The 24,381-nt window shown below is 42.0% G+C and overlaps 1 protein-coding gene across 3 annotated transcripts in view; it reads right to left on the bottom strand.

Annotated features, from left to right (window-relative positions):
• LOC139423107 (ABR activator of RhoGEF and GTPase) overlaps positions 1-24,381 on the bottom strand; it is a 213,019-nt gene that overhangs the window by 169,662 nt on the left and 18,976 nt on the right. The window contains exon 1 of one of the 3 annotated variants that reach the window (XM_071174760.1): positions 8,530-8,790. The exons of the other annotated variants lie outside the window; for them this stretch is intronic. Coding sequence (XP_071030861.1) covers positions 8,530-8,590 — 61 coding nt within the window. The 5' untranslated portion in view covers positions 8,591-8,790. Of the gene's footprint in view, positions 1-8,529; positions 8,791-24,381 lie in introns of those variants that run through there. 3 annotated transcript variants of the gene reach the window in all.

The raw sequence follows: 24,381 nt of genomic DNA, 5'->3' as shown, positions 1-24,381 counted from the left end.
TTAAGAAAAAAATCTGAGTCAAAGCGTAATTCCCTTTCCGTGGAATTGCCCTACAGTAGAAATACCAGTCATTTTCTGGCCTTAATCTGGACAATAATTATGCTTCTCTCACTATGTGAGCGAGCTGAACTTTTGAGAGTAGACACAGTCTTTCTCTTAAACCCGTAGAAGATGAGAGAAGCCATTTTGTTACCTCACATAAATACTGTAACACTACCTGGCAAAGAGCCAAGAGACAGACACCTCAGGGAGACCAGTGGTGAGGGAGAGAGTGTACCTACAGGGGAAAGGGAAGGGCACTCCATACCGTTTCAATCTTTAATCACACAGAAGAAAAACAAGGAACTCAAATTAGCAGTTTAATGGGTATTTGGTTTAAAGGCGTCACAGCTGGGATCAAACAAACGAATCAAATAGTGATAGATGGGTAGTTTGCTTTCCACAAAATAAATCTAGTGTCTAATAAATGGCCTTAATGGATAGTTTTATCTCCTATTGAACAGTCTGTGTTTGTTCACCTGTGTCTGTCTGTCTGGCCCCAGCTCCCATTCAGTCCTGAGGCCCGATTCAAAAAACATTATTTATGAAAAAACGGAGTTCAAGGATTTAAAGAAAAAAAAAGTTAATCAGATCGTTCTCAAAATGTTCTTAGTAATTCATAGTTTTCTTATGAACTTTGTAAATATCTTATTTTGTGGCATTGACATTGAAACCAATAAATATGCCTATGTTTACAAGGATGATAGGATTTGGCCCACTATAATAAAGTGTTGATATTTCCATTTTATTACATTTATCTGCTATACTATATTCTCTACATTATTATAATTTTTGGGGGGCTCGAACCCTTTATGCACAAAAACAAACGTAATTGTTTCACACATTACACACCTTCAGACTAGCTATATCAAAAACAAAAATGGATAACCAAGAAAAGCACAATAAAAACTTCCGCAAACAAGAGCTTGAAGTGATGGTGGAGGAAATAGCAGCCAGGAAAAGGTTGCTGTTAGGGACACTCCAAAAAAAGAATTTCTGCAATTGAATTGGCTACAATGAGAAAGTAGTAGTCACAAACCACAGGTCACCTGCTACTGTCCCTCCTTCACCTGGCATACTGTCATGTTCAGCTCACAACTGTTTGGTTTTTCTTTCTGTCGTCTGGTGGTCGAAGCATGTCTAGACTCCCTCTCCCCTCCCTACTGTACAGTAGAGGTGTGTAGAATAATACCCAGACTTAAAGGATTACATATTGCTACCTTTGTGTACATATTTACGATACATCACCATGAAGAGAATGACATTCATATCCATAATTATGCACTTCAAACTCAAGGTGTCATGTTATAGATGTCTGCAACCCCATTATTTCTGCAGACATCTTTTGGGAAGACGTGGTCACAAACAACTGAAGGAGATTTTACTGAAATTCTGTTACCAAACTTTGCATCTGCACAGTTCTTCCTGTAAATGTGTTTTTGTAAAAATGGCAGTGTAAATTGTTAAAGAAGTCCTTGCACATAAAGTTAATGTTTGTTTTGTGTTCCGTAACCATAAAATTGCCCATAGATCTGTGTCCCTTTCCCTCTCATTCGCCGAGATCGTTTCCATTCTCATCACTCTCAGCAACCCCTCTCCCATCTCTCCTCTGCCTCACCTCTCCTCTCTCACTCAACAACCCCCACTCCCTAAACCTCTCTCCCTTCTCCCGCTCTCCTTAAATCTCTCATTCATTTTCTTTCTCACATGCACCAACATTACATGCCCCAAGCCCTGTTGTTTCAGTTGATTTAGTATGGGAAGGGATGTGCTACTGATTACAAGGCCCAGCCCCAGCCCCATCCCTCACCAAGCACCAGCACAAACAGACAGCTAGGACAAGAGACAGAGGCTGATGCTGGAGGAGAACACATCTCATTCTTTATCCCTATGCACTGAGCTTACGTTCAATCAAATTAACAGTTACAGCACCTTCAGGAAGTAGTCACACCCCTCGACTTTTTCCACATTTTGTGACATTACAGCCGGTTAAAATATATTAAAATGTACATTTTGTGTCACTGATCTACACACACACACACACACAATAGCCCATAATGTCACAGTGGAATTGTGTTTTTATACATTTTTACAAATTATTATAAAATGAAATGCTGAAATGCCTTGAATCAATAAGTATCCAACCTCTGTTATGGCAAGCCTAAACTTCAGGAGTAGAAATGTGCTTAACAAGTCAGATAAATTGCATGGATTAATTGTGCGATAAATGGTGTTTACCATGATTTATTCATGACTGCCATCTCTGTATCACACACATAGAATTACAGTGCCTTCGGAAAGTATTCATACCCCTTACGGCTTCTACATTGTTGTTACAGCCTGAATTTTCTCACTACACACAACACTCCACAGTGACATGTTTTTAGAAATATGTGCTTTTTTAAAATTAAAACACAGAAATATAAAATGTACATAAGTATTCACACCCGAGCCAATACTTTGAAGAAGCACCTTTGACAGCGATTACAGCTGTGAGTCTTTCTGGGTAAGTCTCTTAAGAGCTTTCCACACCTGGATTATGCAACATTAGCCCATTAATCTTATCAAAATCCTTCAAGCTCTATCAAGTTGGGTGTCTAGCAATGATCAACAACCATTTTCAGGTCTTGCCATAGATTTTCAAGTAGATTTATGTCAAAACTGTAACTCAGCCACATTCAATGTCATCTTGGTAAGTAACTCCAGTGTAGATTTGGCCTTACGTTTTAGGTTATTGTCCTGCTGAAAGGAGAATTCATCTCCCAGTGTCTGGTAAAAAGCAGACTGAACAAGGCTTTCCTCTAGGATTTTACCTGTGCTTAGCCTCATTTCCATTTCATTTTTAACTGAAAAACTCCCCAGGCCTTAATGATTACAAACATACCCAGTAATGTGTTGGATTTGGCCAAAACATAAAACTTTGTATTCAGGACAAAAAGTGAATGGCTTGGAAGGAGAGGAAGGAAACTATACTAAACTAAATGACAAAGTGAAAAGAATGAAGCCTGTACAACATGCATCCTGTTTGCAATAAGTCACCAATGTAATACTGCAAAGAATGTGACAAAGAAATTAACTTCTTGTCCTGAATATAAAGCATTATGTTTGGGGGAAATCCAACACATCACTGAGTACCACTCTTCACTCTTTATTATCAAGCATGGTGGTGGTTGCATCATGTTATGAGTATGCTTGTCATCGGCAAGGACTATAGAGTTTTTGGGGGGGATAAAAAGAAAAGGAATAGAGCTAAGCACAGGCAAACTTCTAGAGGAAACCCTGGTTCAGACTGCTTTCTACCAGACACTGGGAGACAAATCCCCCTTTCAGGAGGACATTAACATAAAATGCAAGGCCAAATCTACACTGGAGTTACTTACCAAGATAACCTTGAATGTTCCTGAGTTGCCTAGTTACAGTTTTGACTTAAATCAGCTTGAAAATGTATGGAAAGACTTGAAAACGGCTGTCTAGCAATAAACAACTTGACAGAGCTTGAAGAATTCTAAAAATAATAATTGGGAAAGGATAAAGGGAACAGAGGGTCTTTGGATAATGGACATGCTTTGTACAGTAGGGACTAAATCTATTCAAATCCATATTATCTAAATCAATGTAAGAGCCAATATACCGTACACAAACAGTGGTGGAGTTCACAATCAGACATGATAAACTGGGTGGTTCGAGCTCCGAATGCTGATTGTCTGAAAGCCGTGGTATATCAGACCGTATACCATGGGTATGACAAAACAAGTATTTTTACTCTTCTAAATACGTTGGTAACCAGTTTATAATAGCAATAAGGCACCTCGGGGGGTTGTGGTTCATGGCCAATATACCACGGCTAAGTGCTGTATCCAGACACTCCACGTTGTGCCATGCGTAAGAACAGCCCTTAGCCGTGGTATATTAGCAATATATCACACCCCCTCAACATAAATCAGAGCCACTGTGGGAGCTGTAGGTCCCTTTCAAGGCTGTGAAGGCCCAATCTAAAACACGATAGGCAGTGTGGCAAGCTAGTCAAGGGATCTGTTCTGTGGTCGGGACCCGATTGATGTGTTTGGAAACACAATCAAGCTACAGTCCATCTACAGTGGACCAATTGATCTGGACACACACCCCAAAACACAATATGGAGTGGGGCTGTTCTTTTCCCGATATAGCAATACGTTCAGATCATTTTTGCAGGGATGAATGTGCTATACACCTTCAGCTAGTATTATTTTACCCCCACACACTCCCTCACTCCTCTCTGCCCCCTTTCACATCTTTCGCTCTAGTTTCTGGGAAGCTCTCCAAAATCACTTTGTTTTCCCCATTTGCTGATCCCTGCGAGCCAAACACACACATCCTGATGCCCAGATACACTCTAACAACCACCATTAAACACTCGGCCCTTTAAGCATCAGGGGCTAGTGTGCTGCTAACACAATGGATACACACATGGGCGTAAATAGGGCTGCAGAGACTCCCATTATTTTCTTGGCGAACTCCTAGAAGTAGGATCTATTCCCTCTATGTTAGCACCAACCCACTCAGTTCAACCCACAGAACAAGCTCATAATTAGGTAGGCCGCTGATGTTAGCACTTCTATTGTGGGCTGGACACTGGCTTCATAACGAGGCACTCAGACCTAAGTCCTAGTATTGCATCCTCTATAGGAGAGACAAATGTAGCAGCAAAAGCAGTTTGAGGGTGACATAAGCTAAGCCATATTTTATACTGGAAAGCCACTTAGTCCCCGTTTCAGAAACCAACCAACTACCCGCCCCACTCACTCATTGCCACACAGCACTCCATCCACTTTCACATGGAATGACCCCGTGGGGAGTGTATTAACTGAACCCAAGATCAGCCTAACATACAGTAGCTCAAAAGCTTCTCTCATACTGCATAGGCTCCAAACCCTGCTTCATAAACAAGCCTCCACTCAAATCGCTACAGCCAAAGACAATACAGAATCAGAGTTCAACAGCAGCCACAAGGAGATGAAACCTCAGTGGCATGTTCATATCTGAAAATACCTTGAAACACCATGTAACGTACTGGGGATTACAAATGAACCTCCGCTGGGACTCTAATAGGTGATATTACTACACAACCACCCAGGATGGCCTGATTTAGCCTGCACCCTGGCATCCCAGTGGCGTGATGACTGGCATCCCAGTGGCGTGATGACTGGCATCCCAGTGGCGTGATGACTGGCATCCCAGTGGCGTGATGACTGGCATCCCAGTGGCGTGATGACTGGCATCACAGTGGCGTGATGACTGGCATCACAGTGGCATGATGACTGGCATCACAGTGGGCAGTCCGGGCAGACGCACTACAGGCAGCTGGCTGTAGCTGTACAACTGGCACAACAGTGGCACTGCCAGCCAATCTGCCCCCTCTGCCTCTTGATAAGTGTGTGGCGCTAAAACCCAAGTTAGCCTTCCCTGCAGTGACTAGGATTATGGGTGTGTGTGTGTGTGTGTCCTCTGCTGCCATACTGAAGGCTCTTACATAATCTCTATCCTTTGATGTTTTGCTTCAGCATCAACGTGACATTACAGTAGCTTAGGGAATGTTTCTGGAGATGTCTCTAAATATATATTATACTGGACCCGTACGTTTGGCTTGGGCATCGAGCTAAAGTGAAAATACTGGAGACGAGACACAAACAATTCCCAGTGCTCATATGGATGGAAATAGCATATTCGATTTAACTGTTACGAGAACAAGCTATTCAGGTAGTTACAACAAATGACAAGCTGCTAATGCTAGCCTAGGCTATATATTGGTACAGTCATGTCTGGCTGTGCATCTTATTGTACCCAAGGAGTGTCCAAGTGCATGTGTAAGCTGTCAGAGACAATTGGTCTCTGAGCTGACTGGTGACTCTGACAAGGGGTCTGACAGAGGAGGGGAGACGTCTTGGAACTTTCTCTGAAGAGAGAGGAAGATATTTGTATGAATGAGTGATAAGTGTGTGTGTGTGTGTGTGTGTGTGTGTGTGTGTATATATATATCTATATATATATATATATATATATATATATATATATATATATATATATATATATATATATATATATATATATATATATCTATCTATCTATATATATATATATATATATATATATAGATATATATCTATATATATATATATATATATATATATAGATATATATAGATATATAGATATATATATATATATATCTATATATATCTATATCTATATATATATATATCTATATCTATATCTATATCTATATATATATATATCTATATCTATATCTATATCTATATCTATATCTATATATATATATATGTGTGACAATGAGAGTGCGCGACAGTGGAACCGCCTCAGGTACCTCCTACTACCCACCACTCTGTGTTAACATGTCATGTTTCATACTGACTATCATTAGACACAGAGGGGCCTGGCTGGCCGGGCCAAGATTGGTGCAGTAAATGAAGCTAACCAATAAACACTGGAGTACAAAATATCACCACAACGTGAGTGTGATTCATCATGACCACCACCCTCACCTGTCCACTGGATCTGTCTCTCAACTCATGACAAGCCATGAGAGGAGGAGCAACGATAAAGGGAGGATGGAGAGATGAATGGAAGAAGACAAGGAATGGAAGGAACATGCATAGCCTTCAATATAATGGAAGTAGCCCTCAAGATAATCTAACAATGTCTAGGGACATCGGAGTCAACACGGTCTCCTGTTATGCTAATATTCCTTCATTGGAAGCTCTTTGTTCGCCGTCTAACCTATTCACACAGGGAATGCGCCGTGTAAATGACACATTCATTGTGTTATTTTGTCAGCGCTGTTGCCAAAGGAGACCATTCAATCAATCACTGGCTGCTAGGCACTTCACACTGGCCCATATTCATTATTAGACCAACATCGGTCTCATGTCTTTCAAATGTGGTCTATTCTTTTCCATCTATTTTTACAAGTAGGCTAACGTGCCCCAATGAATAGGGGGGAAAATGAACACAATTGTTTAAAAAAAAATTAAAATTGCATCATTGTTTGTGATGCTCTGTGTCCAGCGTGGCAGGTTCTCAGATGAAGTCATCATCAGACACAAACCCATTTGGCCTGATAATATGGTACTTTATGCCCCCCCCCCCCCAATTGCTAAAACCCCTCCACCAACCCCGCTCTTCTCCATCGCTCCCACAGTTCCTCTCCTTCCACTTCTCTCCCGCCATCCCTCTCTCTCTCAGCCCCAGAAGGGGCAGATTAAGTGAAAACAGCTATACAGCAGAACAAACAACAAGCTGTTACATAACCTAATCTCTACTTCTCTGAGAAAAGACTGAATCACATCACGACACACGTAAGGGTAACTCATCTAAATGTGTGTGTGTGTGTGTGTGTGTCACGACTCATTTTACCCAGTTAATGTAGCTCTACTGGCAGCATGAAAACTCACCATAACAAGTCTCATGTATCAGTGCTCCCATCACTGTCCAGTCAAGTGTACAAATCACACACACCATAGAATCCTGAGTTAATACAAACTACATCTTCTGTCCATATCTAGAATATCCTAATCCTAAATTGAAAAATACATTAAATCATGATGATTCATGATCACAGTCATTTTCTAAACCAGTGTTTTGGCAGGTACTAGGTTGGGCTACTTACAGGATAAAGAAAACATCCATTCACAGAAACTGTACAATAAAGACACTGACCACAGTGAAACATCGACATGGACGAAACCAGTGGAATGGATTCATCTCTATCGGCACGAGTGTCCTGGTTACAAAAGTACATGGCGTTCTCTCTGCAATCAACACGGAGTCTATCGGTCCAAGTTGGTTAAATATGCTCCTATTTGAGCTCTTCAAATGGTGGAAGATAATTTGAGCGATTTCAGTGCAGAATTGCATTGTTTTGAATGTGTATTAGGATATTTAATTTGAATTTCATGTTTCTGAATGTGTAACACACAAGTTGTATTTCATGATTTGAAACTGAACTGAATATTGCATTATTTAAAAATATGAGACTTTTATGCATTTGTAAACTTGATACCAAGACAATGAATGCAATATTTACCATACTGAAACTGAACACATAAATATTACATTTGAATATTCAATTGAAATCAAATTTTGAAACGAAATGCAATATTCAGTCGATTCAGTTTCAAATCATGAGATACAAGTTCAATTTATGAATTGAATGATTCAATGTGATATACAGCTCTGTACACACACACGTGCACTTTAGATTAATGAGCAAAACAGTGCACCTGGAAGGTGAAAGAACATGTAGGACTGGGGTGTCTGGTTATGGGTAACTACAGTGATGGACTCTAATTGGGAGCGGTGACTAAACACAAACTGTGCTCGCCGTGTGTCTCTGGTCCGAACGTGATCAGACGTCTCAGCTCCAAGAAGGGGGTGGATGGGGTCTGGAAGGGGAGTGAGGAGATGGAGGAAGAGAGGAGTAGAGAGTGATACATACTGCTGTAGAGTGTATCTATCCAAGAGAGTCGGGGGAGGCCACGAGTGCTCAGGGGCTCCATCCTCCTAGCAACGATTTCTGTTAAAAAAAAAAAACTCCTTTCCCTTTCTGTTCTTTTTCTTTTTCACAGGTGAAAGGCAGTCGTCATCTCGGGCAACAAAAGACCAAAAAAAAAAAACAGTTTGGGTCCAACAGGCGTACGGACAGAGAGAACAAGAGAATAAACGAGTGTGTACCAGCCCTCTGCTGTAACGGTTGCTCTCAGACTGAGCTCCAACGACTGGCAGAGAAAAAAAACGACAGGCTAGAGACGGTCACAGCCAACCGTTGCTAGGGAAGAGGGAAAGCTCTCTCGCTCCCTTTTGCTCGCTCACTCCCACCCCCTCTTTCTATCTCTCGAGCATGCACGCACAGCTCCTCTCGCTCAGTCTTCCAGGTCCCTCTCTCTCCTTGTGTGTTCTCTTCCTCTGCATGTCTCTCTTGCTCTTGTATGAGCACATCAACATCAGAAACTCCACATGATGTTTCTATGTAATGTCTTTTCTCAGGGACAGGGAGACAAACAAAAACAGACCGGTCTCTCTCTCAAGAGGTTGCATTAGCACAGTTTTCTGTACTGTAATATTCTGGTACAGCCTGTGTACTAATGGACAAGGAAGACCAGCCTGTGTGTCCTAATGTGTTTCTGAATGGCTCCACAAATACACCCCTCTCCTGACTGGACAAGACAAGTGCTGTTGGCTGTACAGTATTGGCCAGTACTAAAGACACCACTACCAGTTTGTGATTAGCGCAGGAACAATACCAGTATCGCGATACTCGTTAGTATCGTGACAAGGAAACAAAACATGTTTCTTTAGGAAAACAGCCCTAATGTTGAAAACAAATCATTATGTTGTCATCCAGTCACGTATTTCTTTTCCAAGCTATAGTGCACAATACGTTACATACAGCAGATTTTTAAAGGACCAAAGAATTGTCTACTTCATCTTTCCATTTTTGCCATGGATTTCTTTTTTGGCGATATTGGTATCGTCACAGCCCAATCTGTGATATGGAGCAATGCGGATGAACCACGTGTTTTAACCGGTTTCTGAGACGGATGGAGTTAGGAAGTGATGGGGGCAGAGGGGTTGTTGTGATCGTGTCAGAGACAAAAGAGACTAGTTTGTGTGTGTGTGTGTGTGTGTGTGTGTGTCTCCAGACTGACTCTCTGGGACACTGCTGAGGAGAGAGATCAGAGGAGAGAGCATGAAAGAGAGATGAAAATAAAAGGAAGTCTACAACAGATGACAGTAAAAGGACCAGAGAGATGTGGGTGTAGAGAAGGGTAGTGCTGAAAACAATAGAACAAGAGGTAGAGAGAGGGAGGGGCAGATGGCTCTGTCATCTTTTCTCTTCTCCATTCCCGTGACAACGAGCCCTATCATCCTCACTGTTCAGCTGACCCCCCCTTCACACTAGAAACAGACACACACACACACACTTTCGGAATCAAATTAAAAAGACACTCCTGTTAGCAGGAGTGTCTCTCTCCCTCTCCTGTTCTTCACCAAGTAAACCTAGCAGACCAGTGACCATCACTACATGTCCCAGCTCCTCAGACACTACTGTAGTAGTAATAGTAGTTGTGGTAAATCTCTTGTGTGTGTGTGTGTGTCTGACATCTCCACAGAGACACAGAATTGAGTGGGATCATTAGAGGGAACTGAGAATCACAACAGCAGTACACACACACCGCAAACTTGATATTCACCGAAATTCAGTTAACCACCAAAACGCACCGCTCAATGTCCTTCAGCATGGCCACGGATACTGACTGCAGTTGTTCAGGCTTGTAGCAGAAAAAATCTGACAGCGTCAGGCCTTTAACATTGAGGGCTCACTGTTCACAAGCCGCTCTCCTCCCTAACAATAACAAACAAATTAACTGTGTGTGTGTGTGTACAGAGATCTTAAAGTCATGCATCACAAAGACCCTCTGAAGTGCTCCCTCTTCCCCCCCCCCCCTTTTACTTTCAACCCCCAAACCACCCCCTCTCTCCTTCAACATTGTGGAAAGATGAGGGAAGTGCTCTCCTGCAACCCCCATCCAACCCGCCCAAAACATCTCCCCTGCTCTCTCCCCCCTTTAGGATGGGGGGAACATGTGAGGCAGAACAACATCAATTAGAACACAAAGCCTTGTGGGAGGATCCCCTCCTAGAGACACAGTTGGCCTAGAGCGCTGCTCTTTGTCTCTCCACGAGAGACTGGAATTGGCCAGTCTGTGGGGCCTCCACACACACACACACACGTGCCCGCGCACATGTAGACACACACAGGTCTAATCTAGCCAGAGGTCACGTCTGAGGAGATATCCATCCCTGCCTTAATTGCACCGCTAGCTCCTCTGTGTGTTTGTAAGTCTGCATACATTGTATCTGATGTGTCATTCAAACTAAAGCATATCATTGTATGTTATGAATCAAACAGCAGATGTAGGCGAGAGAAATCATTTGAAAAGACAAACATTTCCAAGGGTTAGCGATGTGGGTTTAGACAAAAAAAAGCCACGAGAGAGAGAGAGAAAGCGAGAGAGAGAGAGAGAGAGAGAGAGAGAGAGAGAGAGAGAGAGAGAGAGATAGGTAAGTGGCTCTTCATCAATGATGGATTCATGAGCAGCAGAGCTCTGATCATCATCCTTTGTCTTCAATCTGGGACAACGGGCGGGCCGTGCTCTCTCACATTCTGTCACATCACAGTCACAGAACCAGGACAAAGTGTGTGTGCCTGTGTCTGGCACACTCCATCTAACAGGGCATTGCGAGCCAACACCAACCTCCCCCACTCTCACACACGAATACTAAACACCAATCATCTGCGGGAGGGGCCAAACAAAGAGAACACATTCGCAGTGCCGTGTTTTTCGCCTTCCTGTTGCGTCACAATGAGCAGTCACGCTGTGGGGTAAAACAGGCCAAAACCCAGTTTCTACAGCAATGTGACAGACACAACAAAGTTAATGCTTTACTTCTAAAACTGTGTGTGTGTGTGTGTGTGTGTGTGTGTGTGTGTGTGACCTAAAAGTCCCCTCAAGGATAGTAAAATAAAAATACATTTACTTCGTCCCCATAAAGACAAAAACTTTTTGAAGCTTAGTGGTTAGGTTTAGGAGTTAGGTTAGGGTAAAGGAAAATAGGATTTTGAATGGGAATTTTGGTTAGAATAACAAAATGTGTGTGCGCTTGTGAGTGAGCAGGGCTGAGCATCTGCATCCCGTTGTTCCACCCAGTTCAGGCCTCTCTCCAGTATTGGGTCCTCCTGTGTGACGGCAGAGGGGACCAGATGGCAGGGGTAGACCAGTCAATCATAGTGGGTAACATGACCCCATCAATACCCTCTCTTGGGAGCCAAGCTATCACACATATGATCCCTCACCTCCTTACAGAGGCCTTGGAGCACCAGTCGCAGAGAATCTTCTTAGCAGTCATAATCAACATCAGTGTCTGTTAGTGGAATACATTAACATTGAAATTAAATAAACAAATCATCATTCAATATTACACTACCTAATGGATGAGGGTAGAGGGAGATATTACAGCCAGTAGTCCCTTCATTGTAGATCCCAGGCAAACAATGGGCTAAGTGATGTTTACAGAAAGGGAATTAGCCTACTCAACTCCACTCCACTCCCAAACAGTAGAGCAGTGAACCTTGGTAACAAAGGAATGGCAATAATGGCAAGGCACCAAACCATACACAACACAAAGACCGACTGGTTAGCTGGCTGTCACAGGGGGGCATGATACCACTTAAACTGGGCTCCCCAGGTTAGGCATGACCCCCATACACTCCTTCCCCTCCTACATTATTCAATACAGGATATGTGGCTATGGCACTCCCCAATCCTGCTTGTTATAGCAAACACAGCCTATTGGCATGGGAAGAGGGCGGGGGATGCATGTGCATGTCTGTACATAATTAGCAGGCCAGCCCACCAGCCAATCACCAGGTTGTGTTCTCCCCAGCTCCACTCTGCCCAGATACCCCTGAACCCCTCATCTACCCCTCCCCCTCATTCCTGTCACCCCACCAGCCCCGCCCCTGGCCTTGTCGCCCTAGGGAAAGACAGGGAGGAGAGAGGGGGTAAGAGGGAGAACAGAGGAGCGTGGCTGCAGGTGCTTCTCCTCCAGTCAACTTGCACTATCCTCCCTGCCCTCCCCTCCCTCCGGGGCAGTCAGTCTATACCAGGGGGTGTGGTGCCACACTGCCCTCCGCCTCCTACCATTCCCTGGGCTGATGTTCCCTCCGCTCCCACATCGCACCACCGGGGAGGGGTGTGTGTGTGTGTGTGATGGGGAGTTGTGATGCCTCTTTAGTTCCATACACAGGAACTAGACAGACCTATTTCCACATGACTAGCTCCATCACCAGGAGGGATAGAGAGAGAGAGGCAAAAAGCCATGCTTTAAATGGGGTCCTGATGCACAGCCGCTCTTGAATGAATAGTGAGTGTGTCGTGTTGTGTTCTGATGTGATAGTGATGGCACTTGAGTCAACTCATTACAGATTACAATCATGACAAATTGTTTGAAAAATAATATTTTCAATTCAAAACCAGAGGATAAAAGCAAGCAACTCATCCATAAAAGCCATTGGAATCCTTCTGATTAGAGCCCGACCGATATATCGGTTGACAGATGTTGTCGGCCGATATCAGTCATTATCGGCTGCATTTCTACTGCCGTTTAATCCACCGAAAAGGACCAATATAAAACGTGGCGAAAACACTTCGAACCACTAACCCCTTATCCTTTTTTTGCATTTCATTTACTTGTCCTGAAGAGTTGTTCTTTACATGGCTAAAAGCCTATCTTGCCTTGGCGCTACAGCAAGACTGGACACGATCCCCCAACGCAACTACACCAAGGAGAGTGAACTACTGTGAACTAACTGTTACTGCTTCTACTGTGAGTGCTGAGTAGATAGAAGCTTGCCAGCTCAATAAAGTGACAAAAATGCGCACTGGTCACATACTGTTACGTGAAGTGTAATGGTAGAGTGTTGGGTGTGGTGACACATGGATGCTATGCCCACATGTAAAGAAACTGCCATGTTAACGTTCAACTCTGTGGTAAAGTTATCATTATAGCCATTTCGTGAAGCCCGGGAAATCTAGTGTGTTACCGTATATTTTCTTTTTGTTTAGGGTATTCCTCAAGCTCTGTCATTCAAATGTTTTCAGAGACAAACATAGCCGGTTACAAAGTAGCACTTCGTATGTATGGATTCATTGTCACTTGTCAGGGACTGGTCCAAATTCACGTTTTGCCACCCATTTCCATGACGAGTGCTAGCTAGCTAGCTAGCTAGCTATGTGAGAGTACTTGGGTACTAAGGGTTAGTGCAATTAAGTATCCTTGGGTTGTCCCAATGGTCCACCCTTACCTGAACCTTATCCCTTACTACCGTAAGCATTTTAAAGTGTAGGTAACATAAACATATGTAACATGGATTTGCATTCGTTTACGCATCAAAAGTCCCAATGCAATGTTAAACCTCACATTATTTGTCTAGTTATTACATAAAACCGATCAGAATTCCCGAAGAATGCTGAAATGTTTTTCCGGGGGGTGAAGTAATATATAGGACCCAGCAAACCAGCCTATTCCCTATAATGTAAACTCCAACAGAAATAACATTGACCCAATTTTCAGGCTACTCAAGCGGAAACGCCAGTGTTACAGAGGAAAGAGGGGGGGTGGCTGAGATCCTGGTGAGATTAAGGCGAAGGGAAAACCAGCCTCCATTCTACTGGCCAATGTACAGTCAGTCACTCGATAATAAGATGGATGACCTCCGAACACAGATTTGCTACCACCCGGACTCTCAAAACTGCAACATGGCTCTCGGACAAGATACACCACCACCACCCCCCCGAGCAATGTCGGAGTGGCATTGACTAAAATACAGTAGAATAGAATACAGCATTGTACCAAGATCAAGGGTGTGGGGTTTCCACGTCACCAAGTTCAATAACAAAACAGGCACCAGTAGCACATATAGAATGGGGGAAGTTTAATCATGATTTTGGGGGAATTCAACAATCACCTCACAGTCCACACGCCATTCTCTTTGGCGTTCCATTTGGTTTTCCAGGAGTAATCCTAGATTTGTTCTCAGCCAATCCAGTCCAGTATACAAGGGGGTTAGTCCGACAGTCCAGGTCACAACGTGTAATCTCACAGGTAGTATGCTCTCTTCTCCCACTCTTCATAACGCGCTTGGTTCTCTCCTACTCTGGCCCTATGTGCAGGCTGCTTCCCCCTTTATGCCCAAGCACTCCCTGGCCTAACAACCCCAAAGCCTTTACTAGTTGGGACAGGAAGTCCATATAAGACTTGGGGGTGGAGCCAGCTACATGCAAGATAGCGCTCCTCACCCTGCCACAATATTTACATATGAGTAAAGCAGTATGTAAACATTATTAAAATGACAAGTGTTCCATTATTAAAGTGGCCTGTGATTCTATCTCTATGTATATAGGCCACAGCCTCTAAGGTGCAGGGTTGAGTAACCGGGTGGTAGCTGGCTAGTGATGGCTATTTAACAGTTTGATGGCCTTGAGATCAAAAACTGTTTCGGTCTCTAGGTCCCAGCTTTGAAGCACCTCCAATGTTTGTAAATGTAAAAACACACTGTGTAGCCTCCTGACATGGTTAAAACAATCATTTTATATCATGGATGGTCAGTCCTTGCATCCATTGCTCTGTCTATTAATCTGAGAGTGCAGAATCCACAGCCTGTTCACCCCGCTGTCATCCAGAAGGCGAGGTCAGTACAGGTTAGAGGTCGACCGATTATGATTTTTTTTTAATGCCGATACCGAAACCGATTATTGGAGGACCAAAAAAGCCGTTACCGATTAATCGGACAATTTAAAAAAAAAATTGTAATAATGACAATTACAACAATACTGAATGAACACTTATTTTAACTTAATATAATACGTCAATAAAATCAATTTAGCCTCAAGTAAATAATGAAACGTGCAATTCGGTTTAAATAATGCAAAAAAAAAAGTGTTGGAGAAGAAAGTAAAAGTGCAATATGTGCTATGTAAGAAAGCTAACGTTAACGTTCCTTGCTCAGAACATGAGAACAGATGAAAGCTGTTGGTTCCTTTTAACATGAGTCTTCAATATTCCCAGGTAAGAAGTTTTAGGTTGTAGTTATAGGAATTATAGGACTATATCCCTCTATACCATTTGTATTTCATTAACCTTTGACTATTGGATGTTCTTATAGGCACTTTAGTATTGCCAGTGTAACAGTATTGCTTCCGTCCCTCTCCTCGCTCCTCCCTGGGCTCGAACCAGCAACACAACGACAACAGCCAGCATCGAAGCAGCATTACCCATGCAGAGCAAGAATGAGTGACGTTTGAAAAGCTATTAGCGCGTGCTAACTGGCTAGCCATTTCACTTCGGTTACACCAGCCTCATCTCGGGAGTTGATAGGCTTGAAGTCATAAACAGTGCAATGCTTGACGCACAACGAAGAGCTACTGGCAAAAACGCACGAAAGTGCTGTTTGAATGAATGTTTATGCGCTTGCTTCTGCCTACCACCGCTCAGTCAGATACTTGTATGCTCAGTCAGATTATAATAAAAGTCGGCGCCCAAAAACACAGATGTATTTCAAGGCCTACCGTCAAACTCAGTGGATGTAGCAACTACAGATTGCCCCTTTAAGTCTATCAAAAGTGTGTGAGTTTGAGCATGTGTCCATTAGGCCTATGGATTTTTTTTATCAGCATGAATTAGATTAGAATAAAATTGAGGCTTTTAGGCTTGGATCCGCAAATATGCATCTGTTGCAAGAGTGCATTTTTCACTAGCTGTCAACTGGTTTCAAAAACAAAATGATTGATGGGCAGCTTAAACTACTTGAATTCAACCATTATTGGGTTGAAATACACATTTGGATTTGTGAACAGCCATTCACAACAACCTTAATCCGTCTGGCGCAAATAGCTAAATGAGAGAACAGCAATGTGATTCACAATGCGCTACATAGATATCAATAATAAGTGATATCTGTATCGCCGTAGACTACACCACTACTTTCATCCTTACCTCCATGCGTTTGGATGCCGACAGCAGTCGCACCATTGGAAGACATAGCTTGGACTGTAGCCTACAAAAGCCTATTCCTGCTCTTTTACCGAGCTCAAGCAAACACATTTGGTGTGTCATCATAGTTAACGTTTTTTTTGTAATCCCTTACATGTAATCCGTTAGTACCCAACCCTGTTTATTGGTTAGGATAAATATTCCAAGCTCCCTTTTATTTAATTTTAAAACTAAAATGCTTGAAAGCACTTCGAAGCATGATTCACTTGTATGCTGTGTGATGACATGAATGAATGATTGGTACAGTAGCCCATATATTGAAATATAGACCTAAGTAAGTTATGGTATTAACATTAAACAGGACGCGTTCTAAGAAATTCAGCATGATGGTGGTTATACAAGGTACCTACTTACTATAAGAAGCCTACAAATGATAATGATAATTACAGGAAAAAGAGGACCGAGCACGTCCCCATTCTCATCGACGGGGCTGTAGTCCACTACAGGTTGAGAGCTTCAAGTACCTTGGCGTCCACGTCACCAACAAACTAACATGGTCCAAGCACACCAAGACTGTCGTGAAGCGGGCACGACAAAGCCTATTTCCCCCTCAGGAGAATGAAAAGATTTTGGCATGGGTCCTCAGATCCTCAAAAAGTTCTACAGCTGCACCATCGAGAGCATCCTGACGGGTTGCATCACTGCCTGGCACTACAGAAGGTAGTGCGAACAGCCTAGAACATCACTGGGGCCAAGCTTCCTGACATTCAGGACCTCTATAATAGGCGGTGTCAGAGGAAGGCCCTAAAAATGGTCAAACACTCCAGCCACCCAGTGATAGACTGTTCTCTCTTCTTCGCACGGTAAGCGGTAACGGAGCGCCGAGTCTAGGTCCAAGAGGTTTCTAAACAGCTTCTACCACCAAGCCATAAGACTTCTGAAAAGCTAATAAAATGGCTACCCAGACTATTTGCAGTGCCCCCCTTACACTCCTGCCACTCTCTGCTGTCATCTATGCATAGTCACTTTAATAACTCTACCTACATGTACATATTACCTCAACTAACCGGTGCCCCCGCACAATGACTATGTATCGGTACCTCCCTGTATATAGTCTCGCTATTGTTATTTTACTGCTGCTCTTTAAATTACTTGATGCTTTTATTTCATATTCTTATCCGTATTTTTTTTTAAACTGCATTGTTGTTAGGGGCTCGTAAGTAAGCATTTCACTGTAATGGATACACTTGTTGTATTCGGCACATGTGATGACTAAAATTTGATTTGATCATTACTTATTATGACGTTCATAATTGTAATAAAAATAAGAACAAGGAGGGTATAGGAGCAAACGCTGTGTGCCTATTGTCTGAAACAAACAGGTGCGGTTACATTACAATATCATTTTTCTGCCTGTTTGGAACAGTGCAAACACTAAATCAATTATAAATAATACTAGAGAGTCTGTCCTAGCAAAAAAAACATTGCAAAGCCTTTATTACAGCATAGCAAAAACCAAAAACAGCTGAATTTGTGAAATTGCTTTATCCAACATTGTGAGGCTTGGTGCTCACGGAATCAGAAGGATATTAAACAAAACACTAACTGGCAACAGACACAGGAGCTGTCGTATTTCTGCAGATATATATGGATGAAGCCAGGCACGTTTAACAGTAATGGTATTGATTATAGACCTAGTTGAGGTTTCCTCACTCCTTAATTTTGTTAGGGTGAGGGCTGTTTCCTCATTCCACTGCCACCTCTGCCTCATTGTTCTCAACACCAGTATGCTGAATTAGTCCACTGAGACACGTGCGAAACAGACAAAAAAATATATAATATAATATATAATATATATATATATTTGCAACTGTTCGATTAAAGAAATCTCGGTTGACCAACAGCCTATCAACCAAACAAATCGACCAGTCGACTAAATGGGGTCAGCCCTAGAGGAGTACTACAGTTACAATACCAGCTCCCTATGTGTAGGGCTCATCAGGCATAGTCAGGTAATATATACTTTACAGAAATATAAAAAGGATCATGCAAGAGTTACTGAGTTACAGTTTATATGAGGAAATCAATTGAGTCAATTGAAATAAATTCATGAGGCCCTAATCTATCGTTTTCACATGACTCGGCAGGGGCGCAGCCATGGGTGGGCTACTGGAGAGCCAGGCCCAGCCAATCAGAATGCATTTTTCCCCACACAAAAGGGCTTTACTATTACAGACAAACATTTCTGGGATCAAGGTAATCGAGGAGAGACGGTGAGGAGAAGGAACGTGGAAGAAAATGTGCTTGTATGAAATGGGACTCCTCTCATCCTTACAGGTGGTGGATCCCAAAATACATGTGTAGAGTGATAACAAAATGTAGCTAGTTGTGCAAGACATTTTCTAGATAAAAGGATAAATAACATATTGTTTAAATGTCCTTCACAAAAACAACTTCTTCAAACGGTGTGTGGCAGCAATCTAAACTTTTTCACAAAGAACTCTAGTAGGATACACAACTATCCCGCAATGAAAAGGTGTCTATCGAGGAGGGGAGGACACACTTCCACTCTTCTCAACCAGTTTCCGGGTCACGGAGGAGAGGACAGACTTTTACCCAAATGAGACAAGGCCTCTGTGTTGGTTTTGTTTAGGGGGGATTGGGTGGAGAGAGGGGAATGAATGTGCATTATTTAAAGAGAATGTTAGGGTGTAGTCTGGTGCTAGTAATAGCAGACAAGGTTGATTGCTGGTTGTGATAGATGGAAGAGGATGCGCGTTGCCCCTAGACACTGATTTAAAGGCCAGTCTGCTGTTTTCACTCCTAACAGAGAGAAGAGAGAGACGTGTTATCAGTGGATGGTCTATGATATCACGACACACATCTACCGTAATACAGCTGCACCACCACAACCTTTTGAAGAATGAGAGGTAGTTCAGCAAGATCCATATGTCTGTCTGTCTCCATGTCTGTGTCAGTGTGTGTGTGAATCTGTGTTCATTCTGTGCACGGTGCAATCAATCACTTTGATCTATTGGAGGTGAAATGTTGCATCCCCTGAATTGTGCTGTGATTGGGCAGACAGTGGATTAGGTGGTCTGGTAAATCCAAACACACACTGACATGTCACATGTGATATTCATGCTGTGTTTTTATCATTAGTGTTTGTTTTCATGCATAAGGCTGTGTTTGTCCCATTTCTGCTGTCACACAGGGAGTCCCACACAGAGAGCAGAGCATACTTTAAAACACTGCCTTCAGATTCCTGGGTCACCCTACTAACACTACCACGTTTTAACTGGGCTAACCTTTCATCAACACTTTCACATAACACTAGTCGACACTGGGTTTGGGTTTTACCAGAAAATGATCCCAATCCATTGGATAATTTGTCAAGTTACACACATTTTTAGCTAGTCTGTATAATGTTTTTAAAGACCATTTTATAAATGGTATATGTGTAATTGCATTTTGCAACCCCGCTCCCCCAGTCGTCCCAACATGGTTTTGACCAGTAAAGTTTTGCTTCACTACACGCTCCACTGCTTGGATTGCTGCAGCAAGAAAACACAGGTGTCTATCCTATAATGAAAAGGCACCGCGAAATAAAATTCAATGAACTTGTTCATCTATTTTGATGTGCTGCTGTAACATTTGTATTGGCGTTTCATGTCCGATGAGTTCAGGGTGTTGATATCATTTGAAATGTGCATCATGAGCAAAGTCATTGTAGCATCTTCCCCTGCGAGAACCATGACCATGGTTTGACTTAGCTTTGCTGTACCGCAGCCAAATAGCCTGTCAGAAGCCAACCAAAAGGTTGCATCGTGTCCATTACAATGCAGAAAAAGGTATGTCTAGACCAAATCTTTCAACAGTTATCTATATTACCGGAGCTTCATGTTATTCTTTCTAACTTTTTCTATGGCGGATTCACGGCTGCAATTTATGGAAAATGACAAAACTTGAGATAAAAATAGCGAAATCCGAGATACTGGTTTCCCCTATCCATCTGTGGCAAATCCAGCATGTAAAAATTATAATAACATCGATCAAAGTTAATTCGTGTTACCACCTGGTGAATGCGATCCGATACTTCTGAGCTCCCTAGGTTACCCCCCTCTTGCGCTCACATTTTGTTCTGGCACATACCGATTTACCAATTAAGCACTGCTTACCTGCCAGTGTTTTGATTGGCTGTGATATTCGTTTATTATTTCTCCCGCCGGATTGGCATCTGTTGTCACAATTGGAAAGCTGTTTTAACTTTGTGGCTGTGGAAATCAGGTCAAGTGGCCAATAACAAAAAAACGAATTCCTGGTTGCTAAAATTCTACACTGTTTGCTGAATTTCAGTGTATGTGAGAAAATCAGCACGGAATAGTGTAGTGAATCAAAGTGCCATCTAAATCGTTGAGAAATATATATTTTAATACCAAAAAATATCGTTTGACCAGCTGTTGGAAGCTGGTGGACCAAAACCGAAAGCAAAAAGTCTCAAACGCAAGTCTCAGCCATGTTACTGGAATTATGGAATGGGAGTTTCAAAACATGTCCTCAGTTGGAATGAAATTGACAGCCAACCGTCGTGCTATCTAACAAACCTGAGAGAGATACAACCAGACTTCGTGCAGAGAGAAGAATAATAGCACCACAAAACCATCCATAACAGACGTTGCACCTCACGAAATGTCAAATCATCCAGAACCATAACCTGAGGCTAACGCTCATTCCTGAGAAAGTCAAACTCATCTGTCACAATAACACAGCCTTACAGGTTTAACCCAGTTAGACATAGATAGTAATAACATGTCAGTGCCATCTGAGGTTGCAGGCTCAATGGCTGCAGACTTAATGGCCACTGCTGCTAGAAAGGGTGTTCTGCATTGAAATGTGCCCCCATCATATTTCCTGTGTCATGTTCATATTAACAGATACTCTAATGCCCTCTAGCGTTCTGACTATGCCAACACTGATTCAGGTCCTCAAGTGCAGAATTAAACTAATTCTAATCAATCAAGAACAGAATATCAGTGTTTCCCCTTGGATTTTTTTCAGCAGCAGTGACAAAGTTAGAATAGGGAGGGGAGGGGGTTGGGGGCAACGGTATGGTCTGTGTCCCAAGTTTTTGCTGTTTTAAAGAATATCCTACAATTCTACAAGGGCTTATGCTATCTGAGTGACTCGAATACTATTAAAAAATAAATATATACACTACTGTTCAAAAATATGGGATCACTTAGAAATGTTCTTGTGTTTGAAAGAAAGGCTATTTTTTTGTCAATGAAAATAATACAGCGAAGAAATTGTTAATGTTGTAAATGACTTCTGTAGCTGGAAACAGTTGACTTTTAATGGAATATCTACATAGGCGCACAGAGGCCCATTGTCAGCAACCATCACTCCTGTGTTCCAATGGCACATTGTGTTAGCTAATCCAAGTTTATCATTTTAAAAGTCTAATTGATCATTAGAAAACCCTTTTGCAATTATGTTAGCCCAACTGTTGTTCTGATTAAAGAAGCAATAAAACTGGCCTTCTTTAGACTAGTTGAGTATCTGGAGCATCAGCATTTGTGGGTTCGATAACAGGCTCAAAAATGGCCAGAAACAAAGAACTTTCTTCTGAAACTCGTCAGTCTATTCTTGTTCTGAGAAATGAAGGCTATTATTAAAGATGGGCAAAATAACACAGACACTGGGCAGAGGAACTCTGCCTAGAAGGCCAGCCTCCCGGAGTTACCACTTCACTGTTGACGTTGAGACTGGTGTTTTGCAATCTAATTTACATAGGTATTCACACCCCTGATTCAATACTTTGTAGAAGCACCTTTGGAAGCCATTACCGCTGATTACAGAGTCTTTCTGGGTAAGTCTCTAAGACCATTCCACACTGGGATTGTGCAAAAACATTTCATTATTCTTTTCAAAATTCATTTAAGGTCTTGCAATAGATTTAAGTAAAAAACAGTAACTCAGCCACTCGAACACTCACTGTATTCTTGATAGCAACTCCGGTGTAGATTTGGCCTTGTGTTTTAGGTTATTGTTAAGGTGAATTGATCTCGCAGTGTATGGTGGAAGACCGACAACCAGGTTTTCCTCTAGGATTTTGCCTGTGCTTAGTGCCATTCTATTTTTTTTTTAAATCAGAAAAACTCCCCATTTCTTAACGATTACAAGCATACCCATAACATTATGCAGCCAGCCCTATGCTCAAAAATATGGAGTGGTACTCAGTAATGTGTTGTGTTGGACCAAAATATAAAATGTTGTATTCTTTACAAAAAGACAATTGCTTTGCCACATTTTTTGCAGAATTCATATCGTGCCTTGTAAACAGGATGCATGTTTAGGAATATTCTGTACAGGCTTCCTTCTTTTCACTCTGTCAATTAGGTTGCAGAGTAACTACAATGTTGTTGATCCATCCTCAGTTCTCTCATATCACAGAAATGAAACTAACTGTTTTAAAAATTACCATTGGCCTCATGGTGAAAACCCTGAGCGGTTTCCTTCCTCTCCAGCAACTGTGTTAGGAATGATCTTTGTTGTGACTGGGTGTATTGATACACCATCCAAAATGTAATTAATAACTCAAAAGGGATGTGTTCAATGTGTGCTTTATTTTGTTTTACCCATTTACCAAACTACCCATCTTTGCAAGGCATTGGAAAACCTACCTGGTCTTTGTAGGTGAATCTGTGTTTCAAATTCAGAGATTCAGTGCCCCATCTGCCTGTTTTGCATGTTATTTTGACATTAATACATGTCACATATGTTTGAAAACAACGTTAAAAAAAAATATATATATATATAAATAATTGAGTTAAGCAAATCAGCTACAGTTGAAGTCAGAAGTTTACATACACCATAGCCAAATACATTTAAACTCAGTTTTTCACAATTCCTGACATTTAATCCTAGTAAAAATTCTCTGTCTTAGGTCAGTTAGGATCACCACTTTATTTTAATAATGTGAAATGTGAAAATAACAGTTGAGTGTGATTTATTTTGGCTTTTATTTATTTTATCACATTCCCAGTGGGTTTACATACACTCGATTAGTATTTGGTAGCATTAACCTTTAAATTGTTTAATTTTGGCCAAACGTTTTGGGTAGCCTTCCACAAGCTTTCCGCTATAAGTTGGGTAAAAATTTTGGCCCATTCCTCCTGACAGAGCTTGTGTAACTGAGTCAGGTTTGTAGGCCTCCTTGTTCACACATGCTTTTTTCAGTTCTGCCCACAAATGTTCTATGGGATTGAGGTCAGGGCTTTGTGATGGCCACTCCTATTCCTAGACTTCGTTGTCCTTAAGCAATTTTGTCACAAAGTATGCTTGGGGTCATTGTCCATTTGGAAGACCCATTTGTGACCAAGCTTTAACTTCCTGACTGATGTCTTGAGATGTTGCTTCAATATATCCACATAATTTTCCTTCCTCATGATGTGAAGGGCACCAGTTCCTCCTGCAGCATAGCACCCCCCACAACATAATGCTGCCACCCCCGTGCTTCACGGTTGGGATGGTGTTCTTCGGCTTGCAAGCCTTATCCTTTTTCCTCCAAACATAATAATGGTCATTATGGCCAAACAGATCTATTTTTGTTTCGTCAGACCAAAGGACATCCCTCCAAAAAGTACAATCTTTGTCCCCATGTGCAGTTGCAAACCGTAGTCTGCCTTTTTTATGGCGGTTTAGGAACAGTGGCTTCTTCCTTGCTGAGCAGCCT

This window comes from Oncorhynchus clarkii, chromosome 12 (genome assembly GCF_045791955.1).
Source record: "Oncorhynchus clarkii lewisi isolate Uvic-CL-2024 chromosome 12, UVic_Ocla_1.0, whole genome shotgun sequence".
Taxonomy (NCBI): Eukaryota; Metazoa; Chordata; class Actinopteri; order Salmoniformes; family Salmonidae; genus Oncorhynchus; species Oncorhynchus clarkii.
This window is presented reverse-complemented; position numbering and strand designations above follow the sequence as displayed.